Below are 22,362 nucleotides of genomic sequence, written 5' to 3'. Positions count from 1 at the left end.
CCGTTTTATTTTTTTTTATACCCTCCATCATAGGATGGGGGTATATTAACTTTGTCATTCCGTTTGTAACACATAGAAATATTGCTCTAAGACCCCATAAAGTATATATATTCTGGGTCGTGGTGAAATTCTGTGTCGATCTAAGCATGTCCGTCCGTCTGTTGAAATCACGCTAACTTCTGAACGAAACAAGCTATCGACTTGAAACTTGGCACAAGTAGTTGTTATGGATGTAGGTCGGATGGTATTGAAAATGAGCCATATCGGTCCACTTTTACGTATAGCCCCCATATAAAGGGACCCTCAGATTTGGCTTGTGGAGCCTCTAACAGAAGCATTTTTCATCCGATCCTGCTGAAATTTGGTACATGGTGCTGGTATATGGTATCTAACAACCATGCAAAAATTGGTCCACATCGGTCCATAATTATATATAGCCCCCATATAAACCGATCTCCAGATTTGGCTTGCGGAGCCTAAAAGAGAAGCAAATTTCATCCGATCCGGCTGAAATTTGGTACATGGTGTTGGTATATGTTCTCTAACAACCATGCAAAAATTGGTTCACATCGGTCTATAATTATATATAGCCCCCATTCGGTTTATAATCAGATTTGGCTTGCGAAGTCTCCAAGAGAAGCAAATGTCATCCAATCCGGTTGTAATTTGGAACTTGGTGTTAGTATATGATCTTTAACAACCGTGCCAGAATTGGTCCATATCGGTCCATAATTATATATAGCCCCTATATAAAACATTCTCCAGATTTGACCTCCGGAGCCTCTTGGAGGAGCAAAATTCATCCGATCCAGTCGCTAACAACCATACCAAAATTGGTCCAATCACACAAAAATTGGTCCATATCGGTTCATAATCATGGTTGCCATTAGAGCCAAAAATAATCTACCAAAATTTTATTTCTATAGAAAATTTTGTCAAAATTTTATTTCTAGAGAAAATTTTGTTAAAATTTTATTCGGTTCATAATAAAATTTTCATCATTGTCAAAATTTTATTTCTATAGAAAATTTTGTCAAACTTTTATTTCTATAGAAAATTTTGTTCAAATTTTATTCGGTTCATAATCGAGCCAAAAATAATCTACCAAGATTTTATTTCTATAGAAAATTTTGTCAAAAGTTTATTTCTATAGAAAATTTTGTTAACATTTCATTTCTGTAGAAATTTTTGTCAAAATTTTCTTTCTATAGAAAATTTTGTCAAAATTTTTATTTCTATAGAAAATTTTGTGAAAATTTTATTTCTATAGAAAATTTTGTTAAAATTTTATTTCTGTAGAAAATTTTGTCAAAATTTTATGTCTACTTTGCCAAACTGAATTATATACGTATTGGATCGATCTTTTTTGATTTAATATATACCACGTATGGACTTACATACAATTTAGAAGATGGTGTTAGGAGGTTTTAAGATACCTTGCCATCGGCAAGCGTTACCGCAACTTAAGTAATTCGATTGTGGATGGCAGTGTTTAGATGAAGTTTCTACGCAATCCATGATACATAAGCTTCGGCCTGGCCGAACTTACGGCCGTATATACACACAAAAAAAAATTTTCTGATTCAATCACGAAATTAATTGATCCAATTAATTTTTTAATTGAAATGTCTTCAATCACAGAAATGATAGTATCAATTAAAAAATTAATTGAAGGTCAATTAAAAAATTAATTGATACTATTAATTTTTGTGATTGATTTTTGTTTCAATTAAAAAATTTGTTGATTCAATTAAATTTTTAATTGAATATTTTTTAAAACCCAATTAAAATTTTAATTGGAAAATTTTTCGTGAAATTTTTTTCTGTGTACTTGTTTTTTTTATTAGTTTTCTATTTTTTTGTAAACTTTAATTGTCCAAAATTTGCAATTTGCCTGATTGCGTTTTTTCTAACACTTGTCCACAAGGACTGCATTGGAAGTAGAAAAAAATTATTGGGGGATCCCAAGATGCGCTTTAGAAGAAATGTTTGTGCACTTGTCCAAAAGAACTGCATCAGAAGTGGAAAAAAATTATTGGGAGATCCCACGATGCGCTTTAGAAGAAATGTTTGTGGACTTGTCCAAAAGGACTGCATCGGAAGTTGAAAAAACTCGATGGGGGATTCTGGCATGGGCTTTAAAAGAAATGTTTGTGGAACAACTTCCAATTTTTTTTGCTGGGAATTGGGATTCGTTCATTAACTTTCATTTACAACAACGAAAATTTAACAAATTTGTACTTAAAATCGTAAATAGTATGAGCATTTTTCTTGTACCAATAAATGAAACTTTCGTTGGTTTAAAAATTCGTTTCGGATGAAAAAAATAATTTGTTTGTGTGTAGTGGAAAGGAGAACAGAGCACAAAAACTGTATTTTATGTGGCTTTGAAAAGGAAGCAAAGTCAATCAGCACTTACCTTGCCATGTCATAATTTAATAAATTGGATCCGATTCGTCTGCTTATGAATTTAACCATCTTCATAAGCAAACTAAAAGTATAAAATAGCAAAAAGTCGTGATACGGGAATGCAATCGAGTGTAAGCGGGTACATCATCTCGCGCAACAAAGCATCGCAAATTTCTGATCTGAATTATTTACGTATTTTTTTTTTTCAGGTGTCCGGTCGAAAATAAAACTCTTAGTACACTGAAACAAATATTATCGTGAGGCCAAAGATTTCATGTCCTGAAATACAAATACGAATTTTGCTTAGCATAGAAAATGTAACGTTTTTTTCTTGACCCAATACTAGGAATTTATGTGAAACAACACTGAAAGAATTATCTTCATAAGGAGAGCGATACATTTCGTTAAAATTATTTTTACTTTTTTATGAAAAACGTTCGATATTTTTATGAATACTTTACGTACTTTCGTGCTTTTTATGAACAATGTTTGTTTTTCATGAAAAAGTTCTATTTTATAAAAATTCCTCATTCTATACGGATTTTTTTAGAAACAATGTTTTCCGATAATCCTGATAATAGACATTCCTGGAAGCTTTAACTGCAATAGTAAATACAGCTAATTTTTGGTAACAAAGCAGTTGCCTTCAGTAATCGACATGATTAATTTCGTGTTATCTCGCATTCTAGAGCTGATTTCTCTCTCTATCGAACTGTTCATGCGGCTGTGATTTATTCTAAAAGTTGTAGAGATTTATGTCAAACTACACTGAAATAAATCTCTTCGTAAAAGGAACAAAAAATTTCGTTGGAAGAACAAAATTCGTCATTGTTTCACAAACAGAAACTCATTAATAGAATGAAATGTTAGGTTTTTTAACAAAATTTGTTCTTAATAATTTTAAAGGGTGATTTGTTAAGAGCTTGATAACTTTTTTTTTTAAAAAAACGCATAAAATTTGCAAAATCTCATCGGTTCTTTATTTGAAACGTTAGATTGGTCCATGACATTTACTTTTTGAAGATAATTTCATTTAAATGTTGACCGCGGCTGCGTCTTAGGTGGTCCATTCGGAAAGTCCAATTTTGGGAAACTTTTTCGAGCATTTCGGCCGGAATAGCCCGAATTTCTTCGGAAATGTTGTCTTCCAAAGCTGGAATAGTTGCTGGCTTATTTCTGTAGACTTTAGACTTGACGTAGCCCCACAAAAAATAGTCTAAAGGCGTCAAATCGCATGATCTTGGTGGCCAACTTACGGGTCCATTTCTTGAGATGAATTGTTCTCCGAAGTTTTCCCTCAAAATGGCCATAGAATCGCGAGCTGTGTGGCATGTAGCGCCATCTTGTTGAAACCACATGTCAACCAAGTTCAGTTCTTCCATTTTTGGCAACAAAAAGTTTTTTAGCATCGAACGATAGCGATCGCCATTCACCGTAACGTTGCGTCCAACAGCATCTTTGAAAAAATACGGTCCAATGATTCCACCAGCGTACAAACCACACCAAACAGTGCATTTTTCGGGATGCATGGGCAGTTCTTGAACGGCTTCTGGTTGCTCTTCACTCCAAATGCGGCAATTTTGCTTATTTACGTAGCCATTCAACCAGAAATGAGCCTCATCGCTGAACAAAATTTGTCGATAAACACATTTCGAACCGAACACTGATTTTGGTAATAAAATTCAATGATTTGCAAGCGTTGCTCGTTAGTAAGTCTATTCATGATGAAATGTCAAAGCATACTGAGCATCTTTCTCTTTGACACCATGTCTGAAATCCCACGTGATCTGTCAAATACTAATGCATGAAAATCTTAACCTCAAAAGAATCACCCTTTATTTTCATTGAATAATTTTCGATGTTGCGTAGGAAACTATTTCTGCCTTGTTCCTGTATATCGAACGAAACCCCATTCGAAAGAAAGGCAGTCACTCGAATTCGAATGAATTTGGGTTTTTATATTTTTGAAAGTTCGTTTCGCTTGTATAAGATCACATTGATTATCAAAAATGAGTATTTTCAAATTTTTGGCCTGAGAATTCATTCAAATGTTAACAAGGTTTTTACTTTTTTCTTGACACTTATTGTATATGGTCGTTTATTGCTCGATAACAAAAAATATGAAGTGACTTGCCTTTCGAAATAGAAAAACAAAAATCAATTTTCTTTAGTTTGGAATACGAATGAAAACTTTCGTTCGATATACAGGAACAGGCCATTCGTATTTTTTATGGAAAATTGTTGAAAGTTTCGTTAAAAGTATGAACTTTTTACGAAGAAAGAAGAAGAATTTAAGAATTTACGAGGAATAATTAATGAAGGATGTTTCATGAAATTAACAAAGAGAATTCTTTCGGTGTACAGCTTCCCTAATACATCTGCATTTGATTTTATCGAGTGCAATATATCAGCATGTACCACTGTGAATTGGGGCAAAATATTCAGGGTGGATACTTTTCGTGTGAACTAATGTAAATTCCTGCAAATGAATTCTGAAAAACAGCTGTTGCAATGAACATGAATTTGTTGAACACAAAAACTATTGTGGTAAAATTTTACTTTGTTTCACTATAATATATAGAACACTTTTTTTTTACAAAATAATTTTTAAAATTTTATTTAATATTAAAACTAAAAAAGTTTTTATTAAAAAGAAAAAAAAAATAGACTAACAACAAAATATTCTAAAGTTATATATTGATTGAAAAATGTATAAGTTTTGAATCCCTTTTTCGTTTCCTTTGAAAAAGGAATAAAGGAAAAAAGTTTGCGCTATATTCAATGATTCGAAAAGCAATCTCAATCATTTTTTAAGTTCTGTGGTAAATTATTCGCTAGATTTATGATTTTTTTTTTGGTTTTCTCTATTCCACTTTGTTGGACAAGATTTTGTTTCGTAATTGAATTTTTGCTGTTTGTAGCCCAAATGTAGGTGTATACGGGTTAATGTGTCAATTGCAATTAGTAATAATAATTTGCTTAAAATATATATATTTTAAAATAATTATCATGTTTTTGTTCATTTTTGGTTTCATATGGAATAAAAGTTTCAACGATTCTTGTCGATTTAACAAGAACAGCGGTTTGCCTCTGATAAGCTGGCTAGACTAAAAGTACCCAGACCATTTGAGCCGGGCGATTTCTTTTCTTGAGGTTTATCGTCATTGTCGAAATTTTCACCCTGTAATAAACGATGAACGAAATGAATTAATAAAATGTATTTTTGAAATCCATAGTTTTTTTTTTGTAATTACCCTTCTTTCTCTTTGTTCTCGTATTTTTCTAGCTAGCGAAAGGAAAGCATCTTCGATGTTGATATTATTTTTACAGGACACCTCAAAAAATGGCATATCGAAGTTTTCAGCAATCTAGAAATGGAAACAAGAGAGTATTTATTATTTATTTTCACAACAAGTTCCATTCAAAGCTGTGCTCTTGAGCTTTATGCGCAGAAAAAAAATCTGAATCAGTCACGAACATAATTCATCCAATTATTTGTATACCCTCTATCATACATTAACTCTGCCATTCCTTTTGTAACACATAAAAATATCGGTCTCAGACACCATATAGTATATATTTTCGGGGTCCTGGTGTAATTTTGATCCGATCTAGTGAAATCAAGCTAACTTGCAACCGAAGCACGCTATTGACTGGAAACTTGGAACAAGTATGGGCGTATAGCCCACATATAAACCGATCCCCCAGATTTGGCTTGCGGAGCCTCTTGGAGGAGCAACTTTTATCCGATCCGGTTACTTGGTATAAGTCTACGGCCTCAGGCAAATTGGTCCATAATACTGTATAGCCGCCATATAAACCAATTGCCAGATTTGGCTTGCGAACCCCTTGGAGAAGAAACATTCATTTGATCCAGTTGAAATTTGGTTCTTGGTGTAAGTCGAAATCAGATACATAATGTCCGAGAAACTAACACGTTGCAACCATGTTACATGTTCACCGTCCAAAAATAACATTTTGCTTTAGGTGGTGATCATATTCCTTCTCTGGGTGTAGAAAGGTAGATTAAATACGCACAAATTTTTTTTTGATTCAATCACGAAATTAATTGATCCAATTAATGTTTTAATGGAAATGTCTTCAATCACAGATATGATAATATCAATTAAATAATTAAATAATTAAAAGTCAAATAAAAAAATTAATTGATACTATTAATTGTTGTGATTGATTTTTGTTTCAATTACAAATGTTTTGAATAAATTAAATTTTTAATTGAATATTTTTTGAAACTCAACTAAAAATTTAATTGGAAAAATTTTCGTAATATCCGGATCGGATGTAATTTGTTCCACCATGAGGTTCTGGAGGTCAAATTAGAGTCTTGGGCTATATATAATTTTGGACCTATATTGATCATTTTTTGCATGGTTGTTAAAGGGCATATACTAACAACAAGTACCAAAATTTGCTCTTCCAAGAGGCTCAGACTTGAAACTTGGCAGCTACTTGTGTCGATAACTCGTTTTGTTCGGAAATTAGCGTGATTGTAACAGACAGACGGACAGACATCGTTAGATCGACTCTGACTAATAGAATAAACAAGTATGTATATACGGATTTAAGTTCGACAGGGCCGAATTTTAAGTACCCACCACGCTGAATAAAAAAAAATTTCAAATTTTCGTCGTAGCGGCTTACTTGAAAATATATAGAATTTCAGGTGGATTCGATGGCATATACTCTGCCAAGCAAACATATATATCAAATCATGGACATCGGTCAAAACATGAACCGATGAACCTTTAAATTTTGAATTTCAAGGACATCGGATAAAAATTGGGATGACCGCGATCGGGACATTGGTCTATATGCGGAGTGACAAACTTATTATACCTCCATCACCATTCTATGGTGGCGTATGTAAAAATTAATTTCTTTCTCACTTTCAATGGATTCAAACACAAATTTAAGGTTTCTCAATTTCGTATCAAAAACAGAACCACAAGGCTAAATTGAACTGAAGTCATCTTGATTCCTACCCAGCAAAAACTCTCATTATCCGGCAATCTTGTAGGTAAGCCTGTTTAAAAATTAATAACCACTTATTAATTGGCATCGCTCCGGATTACATTTACATACGCATGTCCTAGGAGGAAAGTACTTCTCCCCAGGCATACATTTGACCATGTAATAAGTAGTGCTTTTAAAGCATATAATCACCCAATATGTAATCACCTATTCGTAGATATACCAAAGTTTGCAAAATAGCCACTTATTGTCTCAGGCAACCAAATCTCGATAATATTGACTTCTCTAGCCGATTACAATTGTTGATCTCTGTTCAACAACATTTGTTTTTTTTTTTTTGTTTTTACTTGCTTTTTCATTAGATTTAAGAATTTACTTAAACTGTTCTGAATTGAATTAAATTTCGCTGAATTAACATGAATTGTCAATATAATGCTTAGCTTAATATTTGAAATGAATTCTCATTAAGCGGCAACTCTGATCATTTTCACTCAATAACTTTATTAATATTTGTTCCTTTCACTTTGAATTAAAATATTTGTTGTACTCGTATGTACTAAATAGAAATGTCTGACTGATGCTTTGTCTTGTAACTTCACTTGTACATCAACATCCAAAAGGGTAAGCCGCAGCTATCTACCAACAAACTGTCTATTCTCAACTGAATACTGAAATACTGCCTTTCTTTCCATTTCTTTCTTTTACTTTTCCGGGAGCATTACATCATATATACAGTCCATTGCAGTTACTGATCTCGGAATTGTTCAACAATGGATCAAAATATGGCGAGTAATGCTGTAATATGAACATTACTTGAATAGAATATTGTAGAAATAAAATAAAAAAAAACAACAAATCATCTAAATAAGATTACACGCAACTTAATTTCGCACTTAAAATAGAAATAAATGTTGTTTAAGGGAGTTGGCTTCGTGAATTACGTTATAATATTCACATTATGTTCGAAATCTACTAAAAATGGATTTTATATATCCCTTTTTATAAGGTAAATGACAGTTGAAATCTAGTGAAGTCGATTTTGAAAGTGTAATGTGAATGAGGTATAATAAAGGATTTATTTAAAACATAATATGGTAATGTAATTAATTTAAAACACAATTATTATGAAATATTCGTGAAGAACATTCTTTGAGTTTTTATACCTTCCACCATAGGATGGGGGTATATTAACTTTGTCATTCCGTTTGTAACACATCGAAATATTGATCTAAGACCTCATAATATATATATATATATATATATATATATATATATATATATATATATATATATATATATATATATATATATATATATATATATATATATATATATATATTTTGGGTCGTGGTGAAATTCTGAGTCGATCTGAGCATGTCCGTCCATCCGTCTGTTGAAATCACGCTAACTTGCGAACGAAACAAGCTATCGACTTGAAACTTGACGCAAGTAGTTGTTATTGATGTAGGTCGGATGGTATTGCAAATGGGCCATATCGGTCCACTTTTACATATGTTATAGCCGTTAGTTATATATAAACGGATCCCCAAATTTGGCATGCGGGGACTCTAAGAGAAGCATATTTCATCAGATCCGGCTGAAATTTGGTACATGGTGTCAGCATATGATCTCTAACAACCATGCAAAAATTGGTCCACATCGGTCCATAATTATATATAGCGCCCATATAAACCGATCCCCCAATTAGGCTTGCAGAGTCTCTAAGAGAAGCAAATTTCATCCGATCCGGCTGAAATTTGGTACATGGTGTAAGTATATGATCTCTAACAACTATGCAAAAAATGGTCCACATTGGTCAATAATTATATATAGCCCCCATATAAACCGATCCCCCGATTTGGCTTGCGGAGACTCTAAGAGAAGCAAATTTGATCCGATCCGTCTGAAATTTGGTACATGGTGTTAGTAGATGGTCTCTAATAATCATGCAAAAAATGGTCCACATCCATAATTATATATAGCCCCCATATAAACCGATCACCAGATTTGAACTCCGGAGCCTCTTGGAAGACCAACATTCATCTGATTCAGTTGAAATTTGGTACGTGGTGTTTGATTTGACCTCCGGAGCCCCTTGGAAGAGCAAAGTTCATCCGAATCGGTTGAAATTTGGTACGTGATGTTAGTATATGGTATCCAACAACCATGCAGGAATTGGTTCATATCAGTCCACAATTATATATAGCCCCCATATAAACCGATCCCCAGATTTGACCTCCGGTGCCTTTTGGAGAAGCAAAATTCATCCGATTTGGTTGAAATTTGGAACGTGTTGGTAGTGTATGATACTTAACAACCATGCCAAAAGTGGTCCATATCAGTTCATAAACATATAAAGCCCCCATATAAACCGATCCCGAGATTTGGTTTTGGAGCCCCTTGGTGGAGCAAATTTCATCCGAGTCAGTTGAAATTTGGTACATTGTGCTACTATATGGCCGTTAAAAACCATGCCCAACTACGTCCATATCGGTCTATAGTTATATATAGCCCTCAGATAAATCGATACCCAATCAAACAAAAATTGGTCCATATCAAGTTCATAATTGTATATAGCCCCCATATAAGCGACCCCCATATTTCAATTCTGGCTCTCTACCTCGTATGGACTAAGTCACAATTTAGAAAACGATGTTAAGAAGTTTTAAGATACCACAACCCATGTAATCTGATTGTGGATGACAGTCTTTCGTAGAAGTTTCTACGCAATCCATGGTGGAGGGTACATAAGATTCGGCCTGGCCGAACTTACGGTCGTATATACTTGTTTTTTTTTTTTTTTTTAAGTTAATGGTCAATTATGTGAATAATTATACCTAATAGTACCATCATTTATTCTATTTTATTAAGTCATTAACAGCCAAATGCATTACATTTTAAGAATATCAATTCCAAAATTACCGAGAAGTATTTACTATTGTCATTACAAGTTAGGTTAGGTTAGGTTAGGTTATGTGGCCGCCCGATGTATCAGGCTCACTTAGACTATTCAGTCCATTGTGATACCACAGTGGTGAACTTCTCTCTTATCACTGAGTGCTGCCCGATTCCATGTTAAGCTCAGTGACAAGGGACCTCCTCCGAACGGCGTTCCACATTGCAGTGAAACCACTTAGAGAAGCTTTGAAACCCTCAGAAATGTCACCAGCATTACTGAGGTGGGATAATCCACCGCTGAAAAACTTTTTGGTGTTCGGTCGTAGCAGGAATCGAACCCACGACCTTGTGTATGCAAGGCGGGCATGCTAACCATTGCACCACGGTGGCTGTCATTACAAGTTAGTCATTATAACTCACCGCAATGTAATGCAATGTGTTATGACAGCTTTACTCTTGGTAATGTAAATTGTAATGAGATGTGGTTACCTACTTTTTGGTGGGTATGGATTCAAAGTTGACTTTTGACTTCTTTCACCTTAACATTTGATTTGATTTTGATCACAATCCTCAATGAGTATATAAAATGTATTTGCATTTCATTTCTTATACATTTCGATAACTTACCTTTTCTCCCCGTTCTTTATCCACCATTCTCTGTGTGGCTGAGCATTCACATTTATTACCAGCTAAAACTTTGACTACATCTGGTGATGCATTCTGAAGGAAAAACCAAAATACCATTTACTTGTTACTATTATATATAGTCGAATTACAATACCTCTTGTATATTCCTTAACCAATATGATAAATTATTATAACTTTCTAAATTGGTGACATCGTACATAAGTAAAATACCCATAGCGCCTCTGTAATAAGCAGTTGTCAGTGTACGAAAACGTTCTTGGCCAGCCGTATCCCATATTTGTAGTTTTATTGGTACTCCATCAAGATTGATAAGTTTTTGTTTGAAATCGATACCTGTAAAGAGAAATCAAGAATTTCATAACACTTCGCAGATTATGTGAAAAATGGAGAATGCACAGAATAAAATTTCATTTAAATTGAGCCAATGAAAATTTACCATTTTTTTAAAGAAAAATTTTCATTAATATTATGAAATGTTATAATAAAGGTTTGTAATTTCTCGTAATTAGTGGAAGAAAAAAACTTTAGAGGAAAGTTTTAAAAATTCTTCCCAAAATTACGTTGCTAAAATTGGTAAAAACATTTCAAAACATAGCGATCCTTTAGCTTTAAACGGTTTTCTCTAAGGTTTTCTCTAAAATTAAAATTAGTATACCGATCTCATTTATAGAATTTTTATTATCTTTTTAGAAAGCTATTCATGTACAAATAAATGTGGATATAAAAATCCGAATTATAACATATACCTCAATGTAATTTTTTTCTTAATTTCAAAAGAAAAAAAACTTTAAAGATGAAAAGACCTTAAAATAAGTGTTATCCAATTTTTCCAATCAAAAATTCATATCCTGAATTCAAAGAAACAAATTTTTAAAGCAAAGATAATGACTTTTTTAAATGAAGATTTCTTTAATTAATAAAAAAATCTGTCCGTGACGGTTGCATGTTCTAAAATTTAGGTTTCATAATCTTTCATATTAGGTCAATATTTACTCAGTACGCATGGCTGCTGGTGGTGAACGAAGTATTGATTGAGCTGACCAGTAGGGGCATCAAGGTAGTGGCATACATAATGGTATCGGGGAAATTCCTGGACTCTATTTCGGATGTCCTGAGCGGGTCTTTGCAGTATCTTTCGGAGTGGACACTAGGATGTGGATTAGGGGTGAACCCTGGAAAGACGGAGCTGGTACTGTTCACCAGGAGGAGAAAGGTTGTCGGTTACAAGTCGCCTGAATTCCAGGGCACGAAGATGACCCTCTCGAAATCAGCAAGGTACCTGGGAGTTCTTTTGGATTCCAAACTAAACTGGATGGAGAATACAGCGGATCGCATAAAGAGAACCTATGCGGCATTATACTCGTGCCAGAAATTGTTCGGGCAGAGATGGGGAATGACCTTCTCTTTTTCGCTGGCTTTATACCGCGGACCTGTGGCCACATGGTTGGTGGACAATCGTGAACCACCAAAATCATATGTCGAGAATAAATAGGATAAATAGGACTGCACTTATTTACATGACAGGCGCTATGAGGACCACAGCCACTGCCGCTTTGGAGGTACTGATGGGAGTTATCACACTCGATTTACACGTAAGGAAGACGGCGGAACTGACACTTCTGAGACTTAAGAGCTTGAACACGCTGGAGAGGACAGCCTGCAGGCATACTGAGATTCTGGCCGTGCAGTATAGAGAGACGGACCATATGGCCACGGAGCATGTTTATCATAACAAACCGACATACATTATACCAAGTATAGAGGAGGAAGAGGAATAAAGGAAGATAGGAGGCTACCCTTCGGAACCTTGAACATGTATACGGACGGGTCAAAGATGGAGGAAGTAACGGGCAGCGGAATCTATTGCAGTGAACTAGAAATAAGGGAGTCTTACACGCTAGATAGTGATTGCAGTATTTTTCAGGCTGAGATTTCTGCGATCACAAAGGCTGCTGAGTCGCTGTTGATGAGGCCATTATTCAGAAGCGATATCAGCTTCTTCATTGACAGTCAAGCAGCTATAAAGGCATTGTGCAGTGCTGACATAAGGTCTAAGGTAGACAGCCGCTGTCGTAGATAACTCAAGGTTCTCACTGAACAGCAGTGAGTACCTGGTACCTGGGTACCTGGGCACTATGGGATAATAGGAAATGAGGAAGCGGATGTGCTGGCTAAGGAGGGCGCTCGTGGAACGAATAATGTCCTAGCGGACGTTTTCCTCCACTTCTTATCATTACAGGATAGAGGTAAAATATGACAAACTATGGCGAAGACGCTGGGTTTCTTCGGTTGGTTGCGAGCAAACCAAGTTGATATGGGACGAAAAGAAACGTAGGAACTGCGAAATGTTGATGCCGATGAACAGAGAAGAATGGCGGCCACTGATTGGTATCATAACAGGACATAACACACTTGGGAAACACATGGTAAGAATAGGACTTAAAGACGATGCTATCTGTAGATTGTGCCTGGACCCGGAAGTTACGGAGGTCTCGTACCACTTCCTGTGGCAGTGTCCAGCTTTATCCTTTAGAAGAAACAAGATACTGGGCTGCTTTTTCTTTCAGACTCTCACTGATCTGCGGGAGTGCAGCTTAAGGGCCTCTGGTTGGTTGTTCTGAGATTTCTTTCAAAGAGAACGAGCAGGAGGAAGCTCTGGGTCAAAGCGGACCGCATCGGAAGGAAGAAGATGGAAATATCACTTCGAGGAATCACAATGGAAATATACTGCTCTGAGTGGACATCAATTTCAACACAATAAACTCGAACTTAATACCCACCTTAAGGTAAGGTCACTTAGAAATACACCGAAAAAAATGCCGTAGTTAATAACAATAAAACAAATAATTATTGCACAAAAAATAATTGTTTGTAGTTAATTTTTATTTTTTTTGTCGAAATTTTCCACAGTACAATGAAATTTTCCTTTTTTTAAGTATGTCTCAAACTTTTTATGAACTAAACGTGAGTACAATGAAATTTTCCTTTTTTTAAGTATGTCTCAAACTTTTTATGAACTAAACGTGAGTATAAAGTTCAACGACTGTACACATAAGTTCAATATGAACTAATTCAAATGAAAAATTTCGTACGATTCCCAAAAATAGTAAGAATGAACTACAGTATGGTTAAGATGGTCATAGTTTGGCGCCAATTATTTTGTCCTTACTTTTAGTTCATTTTTTCTTCTATGAGAGGGTGTAATTTCGTGAGCTGTAGTTAAAAAGTACACCAGGGCATTAAATTACACTGGTTTTAATAATTTAGTTCATTTTCCGCATTCTTGCTATAAAACAATTTACTTTTTTTCTGTTTATCCTCAGAAATGTCACCATCATTACAGAGAGGGGATAAACCACCGCTGAAAAATTTTTCAGCTTTAAGATTTAATTCTTGCTTATATGTTATGCTAATCACGTCTTTTATTTATATAATTTACTTTGACCCTCTAATGCCCAATCCCGCCTTTAGGCGGGCTTCGTTAAATCAGGAACCTTTTAGTAAAACGCACATTAAGACAACAAAAATGGATAAAATAAAAAGAAAACTTAGTTAAAACTGTTCATGAGGCTTTGTAGCATATACTGAATTTTACCGTATAAATTTTTCTTGTTTAGCTTTCTTGCTTTTGTATCGTTAACATTGAATATTTAATCAGCTGGCAAAAAATTGAGGCATTAGAGGGTTAATTTGGCTTGCGAAACATATTTTATTTTTGGTGTTTTGTTGGCCTGTTCCTGTTTATCGAACGAAAGCTTTCTTTCGTATTCCAAACGAAAGAAAATTGATTTTTGTTCTTCTATTTCGAAAGGCAAGTCACTTCATATTTTGTTGTCGAGCAATAAACGAACATCTACAATAAGTGTCAAGAAAAAAGTAAAAACATTGTTAACATTTGAATGAATTCTCAGGCCAAAAAATACTTGAAAATACTCATTTTTGATATTCAATGTATTCTCATAAAACCGAAACGAACTTTCAAAAATATAAAAACTCAAATTCATTCGAATTCGAGTGACTGCCTTTCTTTCGTATGGGTTTTCGTTCGATATACAGGAACAGGGCATGTTTCTTTAGCTCATTTGGAAATGTAGTGAGTCTTGTGAATTGTCATGAATGGTCCGTGAGCGTAAGTCTTTAAAAGTTGTTCATGAATGAGCATGGCTTCCATTTCGTGAATTTGTGAGAATTTCTACCAAACACTTTAAAAAAAGCTGTCCAGTTCCAAAGATTTTGTCTTGCTGTCATTGTACTCGCTTGAGTACAGAAAATTTGCAACATTTAATCTCGCAGAACTTTGTTTATAAATGAAATTAGGCAACGTTCTTTTTGTTTTTTGTTTTTTTTTGTTTTTATGTTTTTATTTTTATATCTTTTGTTTTTATTTTTTTAATATTTTTTAACTGAAGTTAAATGTAGATATATAAATGAATTTATTTTTTTTAATAGTCTTGGTGTGCAATGTGTTAAGACTCAATTCTCTTTTTAACTTGAATTTTGCATACTTGGTTCTAGGAAACACATTTTAATTTATTAATTTGTTCAACTTTTATTCTTCATGTGCTATCAAAGTCATTAAAAATCGTGCTAACGACAACTTAAATTAGACTCGCTTTCAAGTAGAAAATATCCTATGTTTCAAGTAAAAACGTCTTTATATTAAAGTTTTGAAATTTATCTCCTATTTTTGAACGCCTTTGCTTTGTCGACAAGACACAAAAAGTAAACGAATTTAAAGATGATTTCATTAATATTGAAGAATTTTTCACAATTATTATAGTCAAGTTGACCTTAGTGAAATAAAATTTTCTTTCATTTGAAGACACACAGTTTTAAGTAAAATCACTTAAATATAAAGGCAAAAAGATTTCAGTAAAAAGTTAAAGGAAACAAGTAAGAAAAGTCTAAAGTCGGGCGGGGCCGACTATATTATACCCTGCACCACTTTATAGATCTAAATTTTAGATACCATATCACATCCGTCAAATGTGTTGGGTGCTATATATAAATGTTTGTCCCAAATACATACATTTAAATATCACTCGATTTGGACAGAATTTGAAAGACTTTTAAAAAATCTATAGACTCAAAATTTAAGTTGGCTAATGCACTAGGGTGGAACACAATTTTAGTAAAACATATGGGAAACATTTATGTCTGAAGCAATTTTAAGGAAACTTCGCAAAAGTTTATTTATGAGTTATCGCTCGATATATATGTATTAGAAGATTAAGAAAATTAGAGTCATTTTTACAACTTTTCGACTAAGCAGTGGCGATTTAACAAGGAAAATGTTGTATTTTTGACCATTTTTGTCGAATTCAGAAAAACATATATATATGGGAGCTATATCTAAATCTGAACCGATTTCAATCAAATTTGGCACACATGACTATATTACTAATTGTACTCCTAGTGCAAAATTTCAACCAAATTGGGCAAAAATTCTGGCTTCTGGGGCCATATAAGTCCATATCGGGCGAAAAATATATATGGAAGCTATATCTAGATCTGAACCGATTTCAATCAAATTTGGCACACATGACTATACTACTAATTGTACTCCTAGTGCAAAATTTCAACCAAATTCGGCCAAAAATCTGGCTTCTGGGGCCATATAAGTCAATATCGGGCGAAAGATATATATGGGAGCTATATCTAAATCTGAACCGATTTCAATCAAATTTGGCACACTTGACTATACGACTAAGTGTTATGTTTGTACAAAATTTCAAGCAAATCGGTATAAAACTCTGGCTGCTGGGTCCATATTAGTGCATATCGGGCGAAAGATATATATGGGAGCCATATCTAAATCTGAACCGATTTCTTCCAAAATCAATAGGGTTCTATTCTGACCCAAATTAGGAACATGTGCCAAATTTGAAGGCGATTGGAATTAAATTGCGACCTAGACTTTGGTCACAAAAATGTGTTCACAGACAGACGGACGGACGGACGGACAGACGGACATGGTTATATCAACTCAGGGACCCACCCTGAGTATTATTGCCAAAGACACCATGTGTCTATCTCGTCTCCTTCTGGGTGTTACAAACATATGCACTAACTTATAATACCCTGTTCCACAGTGTGGCGCAGGGTATAAAAACTTTATATCGGAGAAATTCGTCTTTTATGGTAAGTAAACTTCGCATTAGTATTCTAAGGAGTAAAATTTCACTCGCGCGTACCCCTCTGTTCTTGATAAAAGAGGACTGTGTTTTTAAGTCCCTCATGGTTTGGTTATCCGGTACTGAATAAAAGAATTAAATTTGTTTTCTTAAAAATACACCCAAAAAAAGTGAAGCCACCATGAAAGAGCCCCCATATAAACGGTCCCCCAAATTTGGCTTGCAGACCCTCTAAGAGAAGCAAATTTCATCCTATCCGGCTGAAATTTGTTACATGGTGTTAGTATATGATCTCTAATAACCATGCAAAAATTTGTCCACATCGGTCCATAATTATATATAGCCCCCATATAAACCGATCCCCCGATTTGGCTTCCGGAGCCTCTAAGAGAAGCAAATTTCATCCGATCCGGCTGAAATTTGGTACATGGTGTTTGTGTATGGTCTTTAATAACCATGCAAAAATTGGTCTATATCGGTCCATAATTATATATAGCCCCCATATAAACCGATCCCAGATTTGGCTTGCGGAGCCTCTAAGAGAAGAAAATTTCATCCGATCCGGCTGAAATTTGGTACATGTTGTTAATATATGATATCTAACAACTACGCAAAGATTGTTCCACATCGGTCAATAATTATATATAGCCCCCATATAAACCGATCCCCCGATTTGGCTTGCGGAGCCTCTAAGGGAAGCAAATTTCATCCGATCCTGCTGAAATTTGGTACATGGTGTTAGTATATGGTCTCTAATGACCATAGAAAAATTGGTCCACATCGGTGCATAATTACATATAGCCCCATATAAACCGACTACCAGATTTGACCTCCGGAGCCTCTTGGAAGACCAAAATTCGTCCGATTCGGTTGAAATTTGGTACGTGATCTTAGTATATGGTATCCAACAACCATGCGGGAATTGGTTCATATCAGTCCATAATTATATATAACCCCCATATAAACCGATTCCCACACACAAAAAAATTTTACGAACAATTTTCCAATTAAAATTTTAATTGAGTTTTAAAAAATATTCAATTAAAAATTTAATTGATTCAACAAATTTTTTAATTGAAAAAAAAACCAATCACAAAAATAATAGTATCAATTAAGTTTTTAATTGGATCAATTAACTTTTTAATTGACCTTCAATTAATTTTTTAATTGATACTATCATTTCTGTGATTGAAGACATTTCAATTAAAAATTAATTGAATCAATTAATTTCGTGATTGAATCAGAAATTTTTTTTTTGTGTGCAGATTTGACCTCCGGTGCCTTTTGGAGAAGCAAAACTCATCCGTCTTGGTTGAAAATTGGTACGTGGTGGTAGTATATGATATTTAACAGCCGTGCCAAAAGTGGTCCATATCTGTCCAAAATCATATATATCCCCCATATAAACCGAACCCGAGATTTGGTTTTGGAGCCTCTTGGAGGAGCAAATTTCATCCGAGTCAGTTGAAATTTGGTACATTGTGCTAGTATATGGCCGTTAACAACCATGCCTAACTAGGTCCATATCAGTCTATAGTTATATATAGCCCTCAGATAAATCGATCCCCAACCACAAAAAATGGTCCCTATCAAGTTCATAATTGTATATAGCCCCCATATAAGCGACCCCCATATTTCAATTCTGGCCCCCTACGTGCCGCGCAATAGTCCATATCGATTCGTAATTATTTATAGACTTACCTACACATACCGTTTTTGTCTAATATACCACGTATGGACTAACTCACAATTTAAAAAACGATTTAAGATACCACAACCCAAGTAATTCGATTGTGGATGACAGTCTTACGTAGAAGTTTCTACGCTATCCATGGTGAAGGCCGAACTTACGGCCATACATACTTGTTTTTAGTATATATTTGTAGACAACTTTTCTGATTTTTAGTTCACGTTATTAAAGTTCAACTAATCTTCATGAACTAAAATAAAGTTCAGTTGGCATTATCGCCTCGTTTTTTGAGTGCATTAATATATATTGTTGTCCAATCTTCATATTCTCTTTCGGTGCATGATCCATTCTTAAAAGTCGTAACGATTTTCTATTGAAGAGGAAGGGGGTTTAAAGGGAGCCACAGTTGAACGCAATTTCTTTCCTTTTGCTGTCTCTCCGTCCTTCGTTACTCTATTTTCCTATAAACGAAATGACTGTTGCTTCGTATAAAATATTTATTCTTTTATATGCTATTTGATAGCTATACATTCGATTACATGAAACCGGAGTTTAATTGGAGTGGGATTTTGTTCGCCATGTTTCAATAAATTTGTGCTAATAAATTTCTTTGAGTATTAAATTTATAATAGATAAATTGGCTCATTTTGTTTTTAATGATATGATATGGGACCGACAACAACAACAAATAATGTATATGTATAGGATACAGATTAATCCATTGATGGTGGTGAATTTTATTGGTTTTCCTAATCAAAAGTCAACATGACCAACCATTTTTCTGCTGCATGAGCAACATATAGACATTGTACACTAATTAAAGGACATCTCACAAATAAAAGAAATAATGTTCTGTAAGAGCAAACATTCGTAAATATCGTTGCTAGTAATGAAAAGGAAACCTACGGAATTGCAAAATATTCCTTTTTATATACAACCCATCCACCCCTTTGGCATACATTTTGGGGGAAAAAATCGTTAAATATCCCCTTCTTTTGCCATAAAAAAGGGAAATTAATTATTTATTTATGTTTCAAGATGAAGGCAGAGAAATAGAAGATTTGTCTTATATAAAAATACGTCACTTACCAATTGTGGAAATGTATGTGTCGTAATACTTTTCATCACAGTATCTGTGAACAATGCAGGTCTTGCCCACATTGGAATCGCCCAAAACCAGGACTTTGTAGGTTGCAACAAAATCCAAAGCCATTATTTTTGAATGGAAGATGTGGTGTATGTGGCTGCTACTGCTACCCGACGAAAATGTGTCACTATGTATGTGGAATACCTTTGAGCTTAATTTATTTGGCAAGAAATATAATTTTTTTTATTTAATTACGATATATCCTTTTTCAGTAGTAAGAACTTTAGTTTGTATATGGTATTTGTTTTCGAATCACTTGTTAAGGATCTGTTCTCACAAAGTGAAGGCTTATGGATATGGATATTCTTTAGAATTTTTCCCAAATGTCATGCATTTCTTTATTTTTCACTATATTTTAATCACTTCATTCACTTTTTTATGATTTTAGTTAAATTTTCATTTTTTTTTTTTCAATAAAAAGTTTGCATATTTTTCCGTATCACTGTTACTGTTGTAGTATGATTCAGCTTTGATTTTATGATTTGTAAAAACCCGTCCGTTCGTTTCTACTCTGTTTTGCACTCGTTGGAAAATCAATATCCTTTTTGTTTTGGCGTGTGTACAACGGTAATGTTTAGTGGTGGTTGTTGTTAATGGTGGTGTGTCTGTGTGTTGTGTTTTATGCTGTCAATTTATGCTAGTGAAATTCAACATCAACTCAACTCGCCACTCGCACTGAGAACTGAGTTAAGGGAAGGAATGTAACCATATGTTATCTTAGTAAAGTTTCTATTTCTCTCCCTTATTGTGTTATTCTTATTGGTTTCATCTTAGTTTGCTTTTTGTCTTCCCTTACAGTATTCGTTGTGTCTTTTGGAGGGCTTTGTTTATGTTTGTTCTGATGATAACTGTAATCTTTGATAACAGTAACCACTAAAAATAGCGGTATAAAAACATATGGTGAATTTTTCTGACATTTCTTGCAATTCAAAGTGGTATGGATTCCTGGGTTTTGAAAACAGGAACAGAATGATTTCTAAGCTCTGTGCCAAGTAGAAGAGACTCAAGAGCGGGTATTGTTCAAAAGTTTATAGTCAAAACCAAACCAATCAATTGGTGAGAAGTTATACCTCTCCAAATAACTGAATTAACCCATTAACGCCCAAAATGAAACTGCTGTATAAAAATTGATTTTATGGGTTTTTATTAACTCAGTAACGACTAAATAAAAATATTAAAAAACTAACACTTTTTAGAAAAAAAACGTGTCTCTATGTGGGGACATTGGACTGATTAAGTATGAAATTCTCCAAAAATCTCCATTATCTGGTAGTAAAATTTTAAACTTTTTATTACAATAAACTTAACAGTTTTATATACACACAATCGTTATATTATATGCAAAAAATTATAGATTTTAGATCACTTGGTACACATAAAACTATTTACGAAAGTTATCCGAATAATAACAAGAATATATATAATCCACTGAATATGCCACTTGTTTATCAAATGTGAGCAAGTATAGATCAGATACAGTATAAAGCTGGCATACGTGTATTTGAAATTACAAAAATAACGGGTAACTTATAGTTGTTTGACTTTAAACAGGAGTCCTCATATGATGACAGAGGGCAGGCATGGGTTAAAATGTTATTAGAGAATCCCCTGGCAGCATTTCAAAGTTCGTCATTTTTGGTCAGCAGGTTTTGTACCATTAAATTTGTTAAAACAACACAAATTGTTAAGTTCAACAAAACATCAAGAATATACTACAAAAGAGCATACCATTCGTACATTTCCAAATGTTAATTTATAACCACAGTGAGAAACAAGTATATACGGCCGTAAGTTCGGCCAGGCCGAAGCTTATGTACCCTCCATCATGGATTGCGTAGAAACTTCATCTAAACACTGCCATCCACAATCGAATTACTTAAGTTGCGGTAACGCTTGCCGATGGCAAGGTATCTTAAAACCTCCTAGCACCATCTTCTAAATTGTATGTAAGTCCATACGTGGTATATATTAAATCAAAAAAGATCGATTAAATACGTATATAATTCAGTTTGACAAAGTAGACATAAAATTTGGACAAAATTTTATACAGAAATAAAATTTTAACAAAATTTTCTATAGAAATGAACCGATATGGACCAATTTTTGTGTGATTGGACCAATTTTGGTATGGTTGTTAGCGACCATATACTAACACCACGTGCCTAATTTGAACCGGATTGGATGAATTGTGCTCCTCCAAGAGGCTCCGGAGATCAAATCTGGAGAATATTTTATATGGGCTATATATAATTATGGGCCGATATGGACCAATTCTGGCACGGTTGTTAAAGATCATATACTAACACCATGTTCCAAATTACAACCGGATTGGATGAAATTTGCTTCTCTTTGAGGCTCCGCAACCCAAATCTGGGGATCGGTTTATATGGACGCCATATATAATTAAGGACCGATGTGGACCCATTTTTGCATGGTTGTTAGAG

General features: G+C 34.2%; 1 protein-coding gene across 1 annotated transcript; it reads right to left on the bottom strand.

Annotated features, from left to right (window-relative positions):
* Window positions 1–4,995: 4,995 nt before the first annotated feature.
* On the bottom strand, window positions 4,996–20,744 carry RabX4 (RAS oncogene family member RabX4). Its single transcript, XM_075290680.1, has 5 exons — window positions 19,861–20,744; window positions 11,081–11,280; window positions 10,927–11,019; window positions 5,664–5,777; window positions 4,996–5,590 (listed from the first exon to the last, which is right to left on the bottom strand). The coding sequence occupies exons 1-5, from the start codon at window positions 19,982–19,984 to the stop codon at window positions 5,477–5,479; spliced, it is 645 nt and encodes a 214-aa protein (XP_075146795.1). The 5' UTR covers window positions 19,985–20,744; the 3' UTR covers window positions 4,996–5,476.
* Window positions 20,745–22,362: the final 1,618 nt, after the last annotated feature.

The sequence above is a fragment of the Haematobia irritans genome, chromosome 1 (genome assembly GCF_050003625.1).
Source record: "Haematobia irritans isolate KBUSLIRL chromosome 1, ASM5000362v1, whole genome shotgun sequence".
Taxonomy (NCBI): Eukaryota; Metazoa; Arthropoda; class Insecta; order Diptera; family Muscidae; genus Haematobia; species Haematobia irritans.
The sequence above is the reverse complement of the archived record's forward strand: the minus strand, read 5'-3'. Positions and strand labels throughout refer to the sequence as shown.

What these genes read in the sequence shown, in the direction of transcription:
- RabX4 (XM_075290680.1), bottom strand. Translation starts at nt 19,984, where the DNA reads ATGGCTTTGGATTTTGTTGCAACCTACAAAGTCCTGGTTTTGGGCGAT. An exon ending in CACATACATTTCCACAATTG is followed by an intron (nt 11,281 to 19,860) that starts GTAAGTGACGTA and finishes TTCTCTTTACAG; the next exon opens with GTATCGATTTCAAACAAAAA. An exon ending in GGTTAAGGAATATACAAGAG is followed by an intron (nt 11,020 to 11,080) that starts GTATTGTAATTC and finishes TTTTTCCTTCAG; the next exon opens with AATGCATCACCAGATGTAGT.